Source organism: Rhopilema esculentum, chromosome 21, assembly GCF_057945365.1.
Source record: "Rhopilema esculentum isolate cy_ngs chromosome 21, ASM5794536v1, whole genome shotgun sequence".
Taxonomy (NCBI): domain Eukaryota; kingdom Metazoa; phylum Cnidaria; class Scyphozoa; order Rhizostomeae; family Rhizostomatidae; genus Rhopilema; species Rhopilema esculentum.
This window is the reverse complement of record NC_142835.1, coordinates 1,362,003-1,379,563: the sequence shown is the minus strand read 5'-3', so window position 1 is coordinate 1,379,563 and position 17,561 is coordinate 1,362,003. Positions and strand designations below refer to the sequence as shown.

General features: G+C 38.1%; 2 protein-coding genes across 3 annotated transcripts in view; one reads left to right on the top strand and one right to left on the bottom strand.

Annotated features, from left to right (window-relative positions):
- The window catches only part of LOC135684638 (uncharacterized), a 36,369-nt gene extending 24,591 nt beyond the window's left edge, over positions 1 to 11,778 (bottom strand). The window contains exons 1-6 of the mRNA XM_089115071.1: positions 11,528 to 11,778; positions 11,339 to 11,408; positions 3,905 to 3,961; positions 3,522 to 3,566; positions 2,002 to 2,046; positions 1,177 to 1,221 (exon numbers count right to left, since the gene is read on the bottom strand). Coding sequence (XP_088971197.1) covers positions 1,177 to 1,221; positions 2,002 to 2,046; positions 3,522 to 3,566; positions 3,905 to 3,961; positions 11,339 to 11,408; positions 11,528 to 11,532 — 267 coding nt within the window. The 5' untranslated portion in view covers positions 11,533 to 11,778. The remainder of the gene's footprint in view (positions 1 to 1,176; positions 1,222 to 2,001; positions 2,047 to 3,521; positions 3,567 to 3,904; positions 3,962 to 11,338; positions 11,409 to 11,527) is intronic.
- A 2,078-nt stretch (positions 11,779 to 13,856) lies between these two features.
- The window catches only part of LOC135684589 (uncharacterized), a 43,377-nt gene continuing 39,672 nt past the window's right edge, over positions 13,857 to 17,561 (top strand). For both annotated transcript variants that reach the window (XM_065200221.2, XM_065200220.2), the window contains exon 1: positions 13,857 to 14,118. In XM_065200221.2, coding sequence (XP_065056293.2) covers positions 14,040 to 14,118 — 79 coding nt within the window. In that variant the 5' untranslated portion in view covers positions 13,857 to 14,039. The remainder of the gene's footprint in view (positions 14,119 to 17,561) is intronic.

Sequence of the window (17,561 nt, the reverse complement as noted above, 5' to 3'; positions counted from 1 at the left end):
AACTTCCCAACAAAAGAGAGAAACAGAATACTATTCCCAATTGATCACATGTAGCAATTATAGGATTTACATGAAAACCACGAAATTAATTTGCAAAGTTAAACGCTTGTGAGAAAAATTTAAGATTAAATGAACAGGCATTCATTGCATCTGAAGAAGGTGGCCGCTGAATTGTGGTTTGCTCTTAGAGCGATAAGAACGAGAGAAAATTGTTTCACAACAATTAAATCACAATCCAGGGAAGCAAGATATAGGAAGACAGTGTTATTGAGGTTAAACTAGAAACAAAACATTATATACCTCAATACTATTAGTGGTAAATAGAAATGCCATTTCGAAATACAATGAGTGATAAGAGCATAAAACTTTAGAAAGATAATAACTTTAGGCTTTGCCACAATTGAAGACTCAAGAGACTTATGTTGCTTACGAAATGAAATCGGGTAAGAAAGATCGGGATGTTTATTGTTGTTAAACTTTAAGATATGAGAATGATGGTTCGCGGTGCACAAATGCCTCAATTTCACCTAAATCTATTATTTTGATGACAAAAACCCTCGATGCTGAAATTTGCTTACAAATACCTTAGTTTCAGTGATTACCAAAGTTGGGAATCAGAACAAAGGGCTTCTAAGGCATGCAGAATCGAGCCTTATTTCCGATTATCAAAAGTTAAATCGCCCTTCTCGTAGCAAATTAAAACGGAGACGAACCAGCATTTGTTCGAAGTGCTGCAACGCTTACCCCCGTTTTGAGGCCATGTCGCAAAAATGAGCGGTCTTTGTTCAAAATTCAGGTTGATACCCGGAGTAACAACAGGCTCCTATCGTGGACTTTAGATGTTTCATCTTGTTTAACGATATGATATATTTTCTAACTTGGTTAGCTTGGTGTTTTGTTACCCTCAAGCTAATTTTATCTATCTTTATAGTTATTGATATCTTCTCTGAACCAGACTGTTTATAAAAATTGAGTAGAAATGAGCAAGTATTTTCTAAAAGGGCGTTTCCAGCGTTCTAGGGGGCATGGCCTCAAAAACTTTTCGGGCACACCCAGTTTAACCTCTCCACTTTTAGACTGGTGGGCGGTCCCTGCATCAGTTTGATCGTTTCATTACAAAATCTTTATTAATACACCTTTTATTATTAATGGGAAAGAAACTGTATATCAACACACCCTTATTCCTTTAGCGCCATTTTGTCCACGATATCCTCTGTCACCCTAAACGAGAATAATTATTTAAAAAGTCACTTGAAAATTAGGCTTGACATTCTAAAGGCCTTTTGGCTTTTTTCCGAACGTACAATAATAGAGTAATCAATGATAATGATCTAGCTAGCGTTCAGCTGAAATATTATTAACTTATTCTTGTAATAAATAGAAGTGTGTTTGCTTGAAATTTGGCATACTTTAAACATCTCATTCAAAATGCCAACTGAAAAGAACTGAACATGTACGGTATGAAAATCAACCCCAAAAAAACGTGTCCGGATGGTGCTTTATTGCTTCAATGTCATATACAGAGTAGAAATATGGCATGCAGCATATATCAATTGCTAAGCTCTCTATAACGTAATTTCTCACACACTATAAACAGGGGCGTCAAGAGAGAGAGGGGGTTAAGAGGGGCAAAAGGTATGGGGCCCATGCTCCGATGAGGCTCGTATTAATGTAATAAGATCTATTTTTAATTCAAAAAAGCTACTTACTTGGAATCAACGCCTGTAAGTTTATCGCAGGGAAAACATGTCCTTGATTCGTGTAAAATATTTTTGCACATTTTTGTAAAAATCCGTAAAAATTTTTTTAATAATTGTAACAAAAAGGGCGTTTCCTTAGTTCTCATGGAAACGAAAGGGCGTGGCCATATGACCTTTACTTAAGGGATCCAGCTTTGTGAATCACCCCGAGCTGTTTCTCGACGGCCCTGAATTTAAATCCTTTATTATTATGGAGCCCCCGTCACACGGCCTGGTCATGTGCTCAATGTATTAGACATACCTTCTCTCCACCAGGTCCAACTGGGCCTTCTGGACCAGGGTAGCCCTGAAATCAAATCAGAGAATTAAAGCGGAAAGGATAAAAAAGTATCGTGGAAAAAACAAGGCTAGAGATGGAAACGTTGGTAACTGGATAATAATAAATTTTTCTAATAATTTCATAAGGAAATATAATTCCAAAGCGTTGACGCTACCGAAGATAACACTGCCATTGCTATCAAGAAAAACTTTTTTGTTTTCACTTTCCGGCCGCAAAAGGATGACAACTTTTCTTCAAAATCAAATTACCGCGAGTACACCGTCCTAAACAGTTCTGGCTAATTAGATATGCAAAATTCAATTTTCTTTCTCTCTTCGTTGACTCAGGTAGTTCAAATCATATTTTCACTAAGGAACGATTTTATGGTTTTTAATCAAAAGTCCCATTTCACAGAAATTTCTTTAATCCTACTACCAATTAAAACCCCAGGTAACAATCGATTTTCTTTTTCTTATTTATCAATTACCTTATATACATATATATAAACCATATTATTGTACTGACAGATCCAATGTAACTACGAAATTATTTTTGACGAAAGTAAGTACACGAAGGCGTTTAGACAAAACAGTTCTTTTGAAAGAAAAGCCCCTTTAAAGCACCGAAAAAAGAACTTACTCGTCTCTAACACAGCTACAAGCACAAATAAAGTAGAAAAGACATAATGGCAGTGGAAATCTAGAACAATTAAAAAGATTGGACAGAATCCTTGAAAAGAAGCACTTGATTGAAGGGAATCCTGTTAGGCCTTGCGCGCGTTTTTCGACTTCAAACGATAAACAAGATAATCTAGGGAATGAATGAAGGAAATTGCAAAGTTCTTTCGCGTTGGTAGTGGATTAAAGCGGATCAACTGACAGCCTAAAATAAGAAACATGGGGGAAGGCTTTGAAAAAACATGTATTTCTACAATGGGGGTCTACAAAGGGGGACTTTGAAAAACTAAATAAACGGAGTTCATGAACAATTTTCCAGTATGAATGAACTGCTTATCAATACGGTGCAGCATCTCCAAAGAATTGTATATATAAGATTTTCACAATTTAAGCAAGAATAAAAACTCAATGTAGGAATGGTTTAAAATTATGATGGACTATGACTCTTTTTTTGCAAACAATTCGGAATTGCCCTGGAGTGGCACGCTGACAGACAGACCACAATTTTCTTGAAAACCTATTCTCTCGATCTTTTAAACTGTTATTTAAAACTTTGAAACAATACAAAGAGCTCTTGTGTAGCATTGAGTGGCCAGAAGACCGAAACTTTCGTTGCTTGACTTTGACATCTAAACTGACGACGTAATACTTCTTGTAATATCAAGCTGATCAACATAACTACCACTGCATGTATATGTTTGAACAAGCCCTAAATGACTAGGAATTTTCCGGGCGACCTGAATCAAGATTTTAAAAATCGAATTTTGGGTGATTGAAAGAGGCAATTAGATGATTGTTCAATAAGTGACGGTATACTGTACTTACGGGGAGACCTGCAGGACCACGAAGACCTTGGAATCCAGAAGCACCCTAATGAATAAAAAACCGTGAGTGATGAACAATTCGTATAGATTACAATTGCCAAGCAAAACTGCAGCCAAAATTTCATAACCTATTAAGAACATTTCATTTCATGCCATAATTGCAAATTCAGGATTAAATCCAGTTTAATTTCACAACTATTCTCTTGACTGCCATGCTGCATCTGTTTTCAGATTGTTACGTGACAATTCTAACATTATCAATATTATATCAGTTCCCGGGCATTAAAGCGGAGATTAAAGCGGAAGCAAGCATTCTGAAACAGTTAATCAAACGTATTCTGAATATAAAAGAAAATATAAGCAAAAAATATATCACCCACTCACCTTGTCTCCCTTCTTTCCTAGACAAACTGTGTTACACGTGCTACAGGATGACGAGCACTAAAAACAAAGGAATTCAAAATTTACAAATCAAGAAAACAGATGCAAAACGTAAAACACGAGTAGTAGCGGTTTTAGGGGGTCCAACGGTCCCAGGCCCCGCAATTATAGTAGTCAGAAAGGGGCCCCGCAACTAAGAATAAAAATAAAAATTGTAAAGGACAAGTGGCCCCGCAGTCCTTGAAACCGCCACTGGACACAAAATCAAAATCAAGATACGGTTTGTAACATAAGTTATTAATCGAGTCTCTCTACACTCAAAAATCAACTTTCGTGTCAGCAGAGGTCAAGGCTGCACGTATGAAACAGCATTGACAGGGAACGATTCAATGAACATCACCGATACGTTTAAATACCGAATGGCCTTACATAATGAAAACGCTACAAAATGGAAAAGCCACACAGAAATGATAGTTTTTCAGTAACTTTTCTCAACCACTAGGCTAAAGGTCATTTTATCTCATCAGTGGAACTGGGTGATTGGGCTTTGGATGAGCTAGCCAGAAGATATGGCCATACTTCAGGGGGTTAGGAGAGATAAAGTGTTCAAAAACTTCCTGTGCTCTTATAAACGAGTACGAGTCAAATAAAATGAGGCAGGGAAATGGGGAGCCTATCTTTTCAAAAACATGCCCCTCGAGGCTTTTCCTCAAACAGAAAAATGGTTCTAGGGATTTAGGGGGGAGGCACGTCTCTTCGGTACCTTTTTCAGAAGTTGCGGAAGCCGCTGAACGAGGCCCTCCGTTCAAATGCACCTGCATGTACGAATTTATCGCCTGTTAAAATGTGATACTCACTGACAGAGGTGAAAATGAAATAATAGAATCCAAAACCATGCCCTTGAAACAGAGATTCCAATAGCGTGGCATGCAAAATAACTTTTAATAAAAACGTCTTGAAAAACATGATACTCCCACGAAACTATCAAAGAAAGCACACACCTTGATTGTATTTAATATGATCAACCCGTAACCCTTACTAGTAGTTTCGAAAAGACAAACAAAGTCAAAGACTAAAATAAACTTCAGTATATTATTACTTGCACCCATCTTATGATTAAATTGTGCCGTCAGACCATATTTGCGGCAGCGAAATTAATCCTAACCCTAAATTATTACTGTTAAACAAAAAACAAGTGTTGCAAACATTCAAAGCCGTTGTCTGTAGACAGGGAAATTTCGTGAGCAGTCTAGCAAACACAGTAACCAGGACTTTTTCTTTTGATATGTAACCCTGGTGGGCCTAAAAATAGGGGGCTGGTAGTCACGTGATCAATCACTTCATTGTTCCCTGTCATAAAATTTTTTCATCTAATCTTAAAACCAATGGTATCGTTCCAAAGAACATTCGAAAATTAACAGAAAATCATAAAAAACTTATGTTGCAAAATAAACCTGTCAAAAGATATGACCTCTTAAATCATTGCGAGGATGACGTCATCAAACGAGTACAAAATCTTTACCATACCTTTTCTCACTTATTTCTCATTGTTTTGACAAGTGCTGAATCTCAAAAAGGCCCGGGATTACTTTGGGAGACAACCTAACTATATTCGATAAGAAAAAATCATATTTGTTGCTGCTTTTTATGCAGCAACTATTTCAATTGTAGAAAATGTTTTTTGCTTGGTGCAAAATATGGTCACACTCATGTTTCGTTTCTTTTGGAAAACTCGGTAATAATTAACGAAGCTAGGATGTGAAGTAGACGCATTCACTAGGCTACAGCAACAGTTCACCGATGAGTAGAGACCACTCACATTCACGCCAAGTTAGGAGAAACTTTAACGAAAACAATAAAAATATCTACAAAAAGCGTACAGAAACAGGAAGCCAAAAGTGCAGCTCAATCTTTACCGACTCCATGCTATCTCCGAGATCTTCCAGGACAGAAATCAACGAACGGACGTATACTGTTCTGATTAAGAAATAAAAAGATAAGGAAACTATCATCAATCACGAAATTTCCCTGTCTACTACGACTGGCTCTATTTTTCAACTATCCCAAATTTCGAATATTCAAGTTTTAGTCATCTTAACAGACAGCCTTCAGCAGCCTCTATTTGTCTCCTGTCAAGAATTGTTGGGTAGTCCTCTCGTATGCGTTAAATTTAATTTGACTGGAGGGATCTGATTACCAACACCCAGACAGGCCCTGTATCTTTCAAAGTGCAATAACAGCACTACCAAGGTCAGTTCAAGGGATTTTATAAACCACAATGTCAGATTTGTCTGGACTTTAAAATATGCCCTGCAGGTGAGGTGAACACCAACTATACACCAATTCGACTTACGGCCTCGTTTTGAAAATTTCTCCTGAACTAATTATACGACTTTTTAAAGCTCAAATTTGGTTTTATCACCAAAATCTTAGGCCGGATACAATTTTTCATATTGTTTGTGCTTGTATTTTAAATTTTACGGAGAAATGACGTTTGAAAACTTGTAAGAGATTCGACCGCAAAAATCATTCAGGGGGGGGGGGGAACTTTACCCCCCTAGCCGCCAATCACGGTCAAATCCCTTATAATTTTTTATCTTTCTATCGTCATAAAATCAATATCGTGAGCAATACAATAATGAAAACTTTCAAGTATACTAAAATCATTGCTCGCAATCCGAATCTGGGGTCAAAAATTTTGTACAAAATTATTTGAAGAATTTTTCAAAATGAGGCTGTGAGTCGAATTGGTCTACTGTCACCAACAGTTTACAAACAGCAACAGCAACAGCAACCCTTCAAAATACATTGCTAATTAAACAGTAGAGGCTCTAGTTAACCGATTGGACCACTGTAAATTTTCATTGTATAGGGTTGTCCCTTGTATAGAAATTTCCATTGTATAGGGTTGTCCCTTGTATAGAGTTGTCCCTCGTATAGAAATTTCCATTGTATAGGGTTTTCCCTTGTATAGAGTTGTCCCTCGTATAGAAATTTCCATTGTATAGGGTTGTCCCTTGTATAGGGTTGTCCCTTGTATAGAAATTTCCATTGTATAGGGTTGTCCCTTGTATAGAAATTTCCATTGTATAGGGTTTTCCCTTGTACAGAGTTGTCCCTTGTACAGAGTTGTCCCTTGTACAGAGTTGTCCCTTGTACAGAGTTGTCCCTTGTATAGGGTTGTCCCTTGTATAGAGTTGTCCCTTGTGTGCTTCGACACTTTTGGGACCCCCAAAACGCTCGTTTATCATTTTCCTTTCCAGGTTGTCCCATTGTAAAAGGGGAGGAACCGAACATTTACACAGTCGTGCAACTGCACTCTCGTGTTAATATTTTTCATGCTTGTGTGCATAGAGAATATTATTGGAAGATTCTGATGAAACCAGAAGATGAAATCGACTCATCTGCGGTATCCAGCGATTTATTTCTTTTTAGGTATTTAGGTTGACCTTATGGGATAAAATAACTGTCCGTTGTTGAGAGGTACCCCGTGAATTGAAGTGTCTGTAATGGAGGCGCCACATTAATGTGTAACAAAGTGGTTAAGTCATCATTAAAAGATTTGTAATAAAGTTTTGGGTTTTCACAATAAAACCTGGATAAACACCATAGAAAACTCATTATGTGCAAAGTTGTTGAAAACTGTCACTGGAAGGCAGGCACAAAGGGAACCAACATTTTGACTTGCTTCATAAAAATTGGAACCAAAACCAAATTACAGCAATTTGGGTTAAATGAAGTTTATTTGCCTTTATCTCAGCGAAATTTTCATGTTCAATTATTTTCCGCATTAAGTACTAACCTATGCTTGCTTGCTTGCTTGTTCAAATTTAAAAAATTCCAAAAATAGAATTCAATGACATCGTCAACTCATATCTTTATATTTGTAAAACTGACAAAGAAGAAAACAGAATCGAATTCAAGTTTTGTGGAATTGTATGTATTTGACGACCAAAGCAATGAAAAAATACAAAGTTTGCTAAGCTGTTTCCGTTGTAATGACAAGACGTTGACAGGGGAAAAGTCCTTTTTGTACTTAAAAGAAAAAGCAGTTCACATCTTAAGCAAATCTTTGTCATACTGCAAGAAATAACCAACATGTGACTGTTCATACATGAAGAAGTCAGGCATTGAGTTCATATGCTGAGATTGGAATGCATCCCAGGGTGCATTCCATGCACTTAGGCCCAAAGATCTTCGGCGTACACCCAGGTTTTTTTCGGCGTGCGGCGTGCAAACCAATAAAACTTTTTTTGGCGTACTTAAAATTTTCGTTAGTTTCCATGCTAAACATGAAGCCATGTACATAGTTAACGTAAATTAAAGACCACAAACGTTTGTCTCCCACAAACATAGCACGAACCCTGCCCTTTAATGGGGAAGTTCCTTTGAGCATGGTCTTGATACAATTACGATCTCTTGATGTGGAAATTGAAATCTCATGAATAGAATTTATGTGAATTGAATTAGCATTGCCCACTAATTGCTGACAAACGGGGGAAGGATCTTTAAATATGAGGTAGCAGGGTGGGGAGGAAATCGGACAGCCTTTTGCTGCTCAACAAGAGAGTTATTCTACTATTATTCATAAACAATTCATCCTCGCAGGACAACAAACAATTGTGATACTGAGGCCTAATGACCGAGGAGCAAAAGAACTATTCATAAACATCAGCCCTACCCAAACCATTTGCGGCTTTGGAAACGGAAGAGTTGTATCGGATTTGTTTGATTCAAGAATGGAATCATGTCCTGCAGGAAAATTCCAGTCGATGACTTCGCCTGATTCCAGGAAATGGGTTGAAAAGCAATAAATCGTTGGGTATCGCAGATGAGTCAATTTCATCTTCTGGTTCTAAATCTTCCGGACAATAACAGTTTCTATACATATCTAAACGAACAAATGTTATCGTAAGAGTGCGATTGCACGATCGCACGGCGGCGTCTTCCTCCCCTTTTACAATGGGACAACCTGAGAAGGAAAATACTAGGGGGGTCCCAAATGTATCGAAGCAGGATTATTAGATCGCAAAATACAATAAAATTTTGCTTTTAGCTCAAGACTGGTTATTCTGACGTCTCGGAAGGTCCTTAACTCCACAATTCAAAGAACGATTATTTTACCAATCAGTGAGTGCGATTCCACTCACATGTTCAAAGACTGACTAATAATTGATAGATGGTTTTGTATCCGTCGATTGCCTTTAATTTAGCAATGAACATACTAGTCATCCTTGTCCAATTTCAACAATTATGATTTTTTTCTCGATATTCATGACAATTGAAGTTTAACCGACAATAAACGAAAGTTAGAGTAAAAAAGCCGTACGGTCTCTATGCATATGATGTCACGTCAACCAGTGGTCAGAAGGGAAAGCTACAGATATTTCAATTGGAAGTGTTATGTCTACCGAAATAGACTTTGGGTTGCGGTTATAAATTACATAGGAGAGAGGCAAACCAGAGAAAATGGTCTCAATCTCGGAATTTCAATTATTTAAAATAATCGAATAGCACTGGCCGTAGGGCAACCCACTAAGGAATTTGCCAAAACCTGCGGAGTCTCGATAACAATCAATTCAGATAGTTTCAGAATCAGTTCAAAAAATCTTGAGTGACAACCACTTTTAGCTGGTTAGCGAATAAATTATATGAAACTTTTTTACACAGAACAAAAACATCACGTGAAGGGATCTGTGTCCGAGATAATAAACCAAACTCTGGTGGGAGGGCTAGTGTAGTGTTGGGAAATACTTTTCAAGGGGCAAGCCTTCATTGTTCAATATAGACAATTTTTGGCTGCCCAAATTTATCACTACCGCGTCCGACTGTTGCGGTAGAAAAGTAAATATTTCCTATTTTCATGTCATAGATCATTTCAAAATAAAATGGAGAATTTGGTGAAATCGAACACCTCTTCTAGCCACACTTCATAACAATGTTATTTTATGAAACAAGTGTGAGCCTTTCAAGCCCACCCAAGTGAAGACGTTGATACAGGGCATCCGACGACGGAGGGGGGGGGGGCGGCGGTCCCTTTAAGAGAAAGCTTTTTATTGTGGGTCCCTTAATTTGCCCTTGACCCCCAACTTCACCCTTGGCTTGTGTCGGAGCACTCATGAGACAGATTTTCTTTACTTTAATTACCTTGTCTTTAAGGGGATGGTCGCTTTTAAGAAAGCGGCTGCATTCACAAGACAGGTTTCGGCCTTTCCGCTCATCAAGAGATGCCTGTCTTTTCAAGATGAAAAAACGACCTGAAAATTTCCGGCCCTGCTCTAGAACGAGTTTCACGGACTTTCAACGAACCCGGATTACTGGGATTCATATTTTTTAAACAACATGTTTTCTATTGACACAGTCGAATTTAAGTTTCAACACAGTGGCAACCTACGTTTGTGTAAATAAATACATACACACCTTTCCACGCCCGTAATTTTTGTCTCGGTCTCCGAATGAAGATTTCAGAGGAATTTTAGGCCCAAATATTAATTGAAATTCAATTTTTACTCGAGAATTAATATATTACCACCCAGACTATTGTAGTACTGGAAGTTGCTAAAAAAATTTTATGGTATGTATTGTATTAAGTTTTAAGGTAGGGAGAAATATCAACACCCAGCCAAGCGAAATGTAATTATTTGACCTACGTAACATCAGACAAAAGCATCAACTCGGGATACTTTAAGAAAACCAGAAACCACGAAAGATCAGACAGGTCTACTGAAGTATTTAAAAGCAAAATCAGAGTTAATTGAGAAAAAGCGCAATACCCGCGGCGGTTGCATCGGGGCTGTAGCCGCCAGACCAAAGATAGGGCTGCTTGAGAGGCACCAGGACAAGAGGACTGTCGTTAAAAACATTCTCAATGTGATTGGAACTTTATAGAATCAACCTTTTTACCGCTCAGGAGCTAAACTGAATAATTTGTTTGATTAGTGGCTAAATTTGGGGAACTTGGAATAAGGCCGTCTGCGATGGCAAGTAACGCGGAGCGGACCTACGCTCGTGAAACCGTCAAGGACCGACCAGTCCATGGTTTTACCAAATCCAATGATCATGTTTTCATGGTTTTACCAAATCCAATTTTCACAATTTTCATGTCTGAATGCGACATTCTCACTGCAGGGCAGACATCAAAATTTTAGCAAAATGCACAGCAAAGTTTTGTTAGCACCGTCTCTGACTTGCAATTGGAGGCAGAACGAAGTTTCAGACATGTCAGAAAAATACTTTTTACTGTTTATTATTGATACTTTACCCTAAATATATTTTAGTCAAACAATAATTGTTATAAAACGAGCTTTTCGTAGGAATAAGAGAAGAACTGATGATTGTTTAGCTTGGGTGCACTCATCTTACGGCCACGGTAACCTTTACCATGCGAAAACCGGGGGTCAAGTTGATCGATTCAAAGAGTAAAAGAATTTCTCTTACCTGAGACAGCACGTTCGAAATTTTAAGAAGTGAGAATAATAGCGCCAAAAACACTTTCATCGTGCCTTCCCTGGAAGAAATTAACAAAATAAGTTTCGAAGGCTATGAACGACCACTTATAAGTAAATTAACTCTTGTAAATATGAAATTAGGGATTAAACATCTTAAAACCAAACTTTTTATACTGACCTCATTGGAATACAGCAAGTGTGGCCAATAGAATACCCGTATAATACTTTCTCGGAGAAAGTATTAAGTGGCCCTCAGTTAACGCTTGCTTTCAAAATCTTCTCTTTACTGTGTCATGCATGAATAAGAGAAGAGAACGCGCTAAATATGAGTGACCAGGAGCCTCAGAAGTGTGTTGTTCTGTTTCGCTGTGGAAGCTCTCGGATTGAAGATAGGCGACGGCCAGATTCACCAGTGACACGCCGACCAATACAAAACGAAAACACCCAGTGTCCGCTTCCCAATTGTTTGAAACAATAGGCCGGTAACAGTATTTGTTATTTTGACCAATTGATGGCGAGTATCTAGAGAGGATGCCCTGGTTACCGGAAACTTTTCCAAGGACCTCCTCTGGGGATGCGATTCCCTTGGTGTTTGTAAAATTATAATGTCGAGGCGAAGAGAATTACCATCGACTTCGCATGGCTAGCTCAAATGTGGTGCCCTAATTAAAGACCCTCTATAAAATCATTTCCTCGCGAATATTAACCTTTTTCCATTTTAGGAACGGATCCTGCTTGAAAACTTGTTATTGGGCTGTGGTGCACATTTTCCGGTAACACTCTAGGCGTAGGAAGGGTGCTGCCCTGGTTGATTTCAAGTTATGTCCCGCCTAGTGTTCATTTTGACCGCATTAGGTGCCAATTCGATATAACTGGTTTTGTGTAGACAACGAACTTATCAAAGCACATATTTTAAAAGGGAGTAACCTTCATTTTTCAGTCGTTTAAAATATTAGAGGTTCACCCTTAAGGCAAAAGTCTCGACGTACATCTAGCAAATATGTGTACATGATCAGGCCAATTATGCAAAGCTAACTGAGAAATCACAATCATGGTACTGCAAAATTCCTAATTTCTGCTAAAGTCGAGTCCTGGAACCCTTCGATAACCCTCTCCTTCTGCCTTATTGAATTGTTAAATGCTCGATTTGTGAATGAAGATAAATTTATTCAAATATTAACAGAAAAGATCTTATCACCAAGCCAAACGTGCTGGTTAACAGGGCCTCCGACGAAGAGGGAGCCGGGGGCCTGGCCATGGCCCCCATCTACTTTTTTGCAAAACAATAGAACTTTCTCTAAAATCTTTTGTTGCGAGTGCTAAACTTTTCCTTGCCCCCCCCCCCACTTTTTAACATATATCGGAGCCCATGATTAAAGTACTGTACAAAACGTGCTGGCCTTGAAACAATATACACATATTTTATAAGAATACCTAATATTTTGCTGAGCCTCAATATTCTCAAATCTTTTCTTTTTTGAGCCTAAGTTTATTCTTAAATTGTTCTTTAAGCGACAGTAACCGGTTGCTTTACAGTTTTAACGTCGTTCAGAGGCACCGACCTGGAAGCCGGATTTTTTAAAGTTCTGTAATAATTTTATTCATTAACAGATATATATTTGATTCTGGGCACACCTTAAATGGAACTGCATGGCTAGGTTCGACCCCTGCTTCGTGAATCCTAATTTTCAAATGTTTAAGAGGAAAGAAAACGTTGAGCTTATCATTGAATAGCATGAATCTTGACCTGAAGCTTCCATTTTAAGAATCTAAATCCAACAGAAGGGACTGGCATAGCCCAGCGTGTGAGATAAGGTTGAAGAGGGATTATATATAAATGTATTTGCCAACAATCCTTCACACCTATTGAGTTTCAGAATTTTTGAATTTCAGTTCTATCAATAGCTTACTTATAATAATATTTTGGCCACTTGCAGCTTGGATATCTTATTCCTGAATTTCGAAAGACTTTATCAGAACGTAAGGAAACTGCAAACATTTTATGTTTGATAGTCCAATTATTTCATGTTCGAGAGAGTTTCACAATTTACCCATTCATAAGAGTTTTTTGATTTCGCCATTAATCCATACTATTATTTAAAGAATGCCAAACCCCTGCGAAGCGCAAAGAGCCTTGAGGGGAATCGAGATTTTTTTGACTATAAAACCCCCTCCATGCAGGGACACTTTCTACTGCTGACAATAAAGATATCTACTATTCTAAAGAGGTATTTAAATTGGCTGATATCACAGTTGTTCTCATCAAAAATAAAGCAGTACCATTTTGCTTGCTAAAGAGATCATTGATGAAAAAACATAGACATTTGTATGATTTCCAAAGCAGTTAGAATCTTGTAATTCCCCTTAAAATCCGATTAGAATTTATTCAGCAACCGAGTCCGGTTTTCAGTTACAAGTGGTCTGACATATCTGCCGGTTACAAAGAGCCGGAAACGAGCAGAGCGTTTCCGCTGTGCTGAATCCTCCTTTCTGAAAATTCTGGGCTGAACATCGCCATTCGCCAAAAGCTAAACAATACCGATAGCCTGTTTTGTGTATGAAGCGAGGGACAGCCTTACAGCCAAGAGAGAGGTCTTTTCTAACGCCTCACTGAAAGTTTCGTGGTTCAGCGAAGAACTATGAAGTAAAGTTTCACGTTTAGTCAACGTTTTCAAGTTCGCGCGCTAGAGATGGGCAGGCGAACCACTAACTTTGTGACAATCGCGGCTTGGCTGGCTCTGGTTTTGTTTCAAAAGATTACCTCGCAAGGTAAGTTCCATTTTTAGTAAATTCTAATAAGTAAAAACAGTTTGATTTCGGTTCATGCATATTTCTCACATTTATGGTTATTCGAGCGAACTTAGCGAGCATGTCTCTTCCACGCGGATATTGCTCATTCAAACATTTTTCCCGTGTGTAGTTTGCTTTCTCGAAATGAGCACTAACCTCACTTACAAAAAGTGCTTCAAAACGCATCCTAAATAGTTTTTGACCTGCAAGTAGTCGGATTTTCGTTTTATTTTCCATATATTATGGCATTATCACACACAATTTTATAGAAAAGTAACTGCATGGTGATCAATGCTACCCCCGGATTCTCGGAACTGCCGCGGCTACGGGCCTTAAGCCGCCGTGTCCAATCGGCTTATAACACAAGAAACAATATCAAAAATATCTTAGTTATTTTAAACTTTCAATGTATAGTATCGTTTACAGTTTCTTGGGTTTTAATGACTTTGATATTCTTTTCAAATGTTTTAAAATAAATTTCGGCGAGGACAACTCTTTACTTGTCTCTTTACAATGCGGATGTGATTTCGCCTAAAGCGTTCCGCGCTTTTCGAATTTCGCCTGACAGAAAGTTATTCTCAGTCCTAAAACTCACAGTTTTTATTGAAATTAACTTCTTGCGTGCAAGGACGAAAACGGTAAACTTAATTTCATTGAAACTGAAGAATTACGTGATTTCAAAACAAACGAAGTCTTTAATGTGGATTAAGACTTTTTTAATCTTCTATTTATCTCATCTTATGACGTTTAATGTGATATGAGACCGAAAAAGTTTTTTACAATCCACTGCAAATTACACCCAAATGAGACACTAATAACAAACAAACTTCGTAAATCGTACGTCGTTTTGTTCCTCGAGAAGCCATTGACGCATTCTCCGCTTCTCCGAGGAAATTAGAACCGCAAGCGAATTTGAATAGCGACGTCGAGAATTAGGTGGATACGAACAGTGAGAGAGTTGTCATAATGACTTCTGCTTTGTTTATCTAAGGAGAATTCAGCACTTTCATTGTTTTGTCGACACCTAACTGGCAACATCAATAGCCGAAGGAATCTTTGGTTTTGACTGACTCAGTTTCATTCGACACGCATGTCCGCTTCTGTTCCCCGCCCATCCTCCTCCACCCAGTGATTATTTCGTCTTCCTTTTTCATCGTGTTTTGCAATACAAGGAATCACACCGCAAGTGTTTTCGTGTATGTCAAAAGAATTTGCCCCGACAATTAATTATAAATCCCTGCCAAACAAAATGTGGGTCAGCATCCGGCAAAGAGAGTACAAAGAAAGGAGTGTACGGGTCTTGTCTTGCCTGTTCCGAAGATTGAAGGCAGGAAAATCCTCAGCCTAAAGATTTTGTAGCACTGCAAACTCAATACAGTAGCACTTCAAAGGGAGACCTTATCTGTCATACAGCTTTATCCTGACAGAATGAGTGCAATATTCGAGAGATTTAAATAGTAGCATCAGAATAATAAAGTACCAACACTTAATATTGTTTATTTGTGTAAGAGGTATTAATTTATACAAATTGAGCATCTTTTCAATTATCTATGCTTTCAGAAAATTTTCATCGAGTTCATTCACTAGTTAGTTTTCTAATGGTCTTCTCGTGCAATTTATCTTGTGAAACTTCAAATGGTTCAAAACAATTTAATTGTAAGTATTATATGCCACCACACAGGATAGGGGAAATTCTTTAGCATTCTTTATGAGATTTTTGATCAAGTTTATGTCAAAAATTGGTTCAGGCCAATTGAAACTGGAATTACGAGAAGTTTGAATACAACGAACTCTACTCCTACACAAACAAGTTTGAAATACGCTAGTGTCGAAGTTATAAAACTCTGTCCTAAAAATGCAATAAGTATTAGTTATTTTAAGTCACAAAAAATCTTTCAAATTTTACTGATGCTTTTTCATACAGTTAAATTGTAAGAACCAGGCTTTGGAAATGGGGCTGAAATGAGGATTTTCTTTTGTTTCGAGTTGCCTTCCAAATTTTTTTCGAACTTCAGATAAAAGGTCCTTCGTTAACGAGAATTTTTAGATTTTGCTGTCAAATATGCACCCATGTTGCAAACGAGCAAAATCCGGAAAGCAAGCAAGAATTGACCGTGGGAAACAAAACATCTAGAATGTGGAAAATCTGCAGATCTTGTCTGCTAAAGGAAACAATAACTGCGCGAGAGACAGAAGCTGTTTCGTCTTGCAGTGGCAACGACGCCCGCCTATGAAGAAAATGGCGTAAGGTGTGGCGCTGCGTAGATAACGCGCTAAACGATGTCTTAAAACCCACTGTGAGCACCAGAGACGCGTGCCCCATCTTTCAGACAGAAGCCCCTTCAATAAGAAGCAGCCTTGTCAAGACTTTTGGAATAGTGCCCCTTTTTAGAGAAATTGGCGCTTACCACCTGTGCCCCTCCAAGCCTCAAGAGCCCCTCCAGGTCTTAAAGGAATTTGTACATGCAGGAGCTAAGGAACAACCATGCCTTAGTTTCTTTGTTTATTCCCGAAGACGCTAGTTATTTCTACCCCATAGCTAAAGAGTATCAGATTCATGCGTGCGCACGTGTCGAAGAGTAACCCAAAGACCTTCAGTAAACCGATAGGGTGCCATACCAAATACAAATCGAGGTGGTTTGACTCCGCTAGAACTATACGGATCGTAACGGATTTAAGTGTTGCTGTGTCCGCTAAAAATGCCTATCTAGTCTCAAAAGTGATCGAATTCGAATTGAATCCGATATAATATAACCAGAGCCTCAAATGCCGTCCTTGGATTGTTTGGAAGACGAGTCTAGGGCTATTGTTTAGGGCTATTTAAACCAATGGCAACGTGCATCATTTGCACATGCGCATTTGGCCGAAGGCTTGTGAACAAAATTTACATCTCATGGCATTTAATCAATAACATATATCATGGTTGCATCATATAAACCAGAATGTGACACTAGCGTAATCGATTTAATGGCGCATGCGCATATGGTGCAAAATTTAGTTCTTCTCCTCAACAATTGAAAAGTTTTATTTGCACGGTTTCTAAACTCATTTCAATTTTATTTGGACTTATTTGTTTATTATTGTAATGAATTTAATTTTTACTTTCGTTTTTATATGAATGTAATTTCAGGGTTATGTGATAAGATATGCTTTTCAATTACTTTTTACGTTTTCCAACTGAAATGGTATGGACTAATACTGAAATCTCTGGACCTAAGTACCCATTATTAAGCTAGCAAAGAACTCATTTGCACATCTAAATACGAGTCTATGTTTTGCCAACACCCAGCTCAGTGAGATGATGCTTACTAATGTTCCAATGTTCAACTGCATTCAACCGATCAACATTTGGGCACCAAACAGTGGATTATTGAATTGTTCAATGTTCGTGCCAAAATATTGGGTTTGCGGAGATGAAAAAT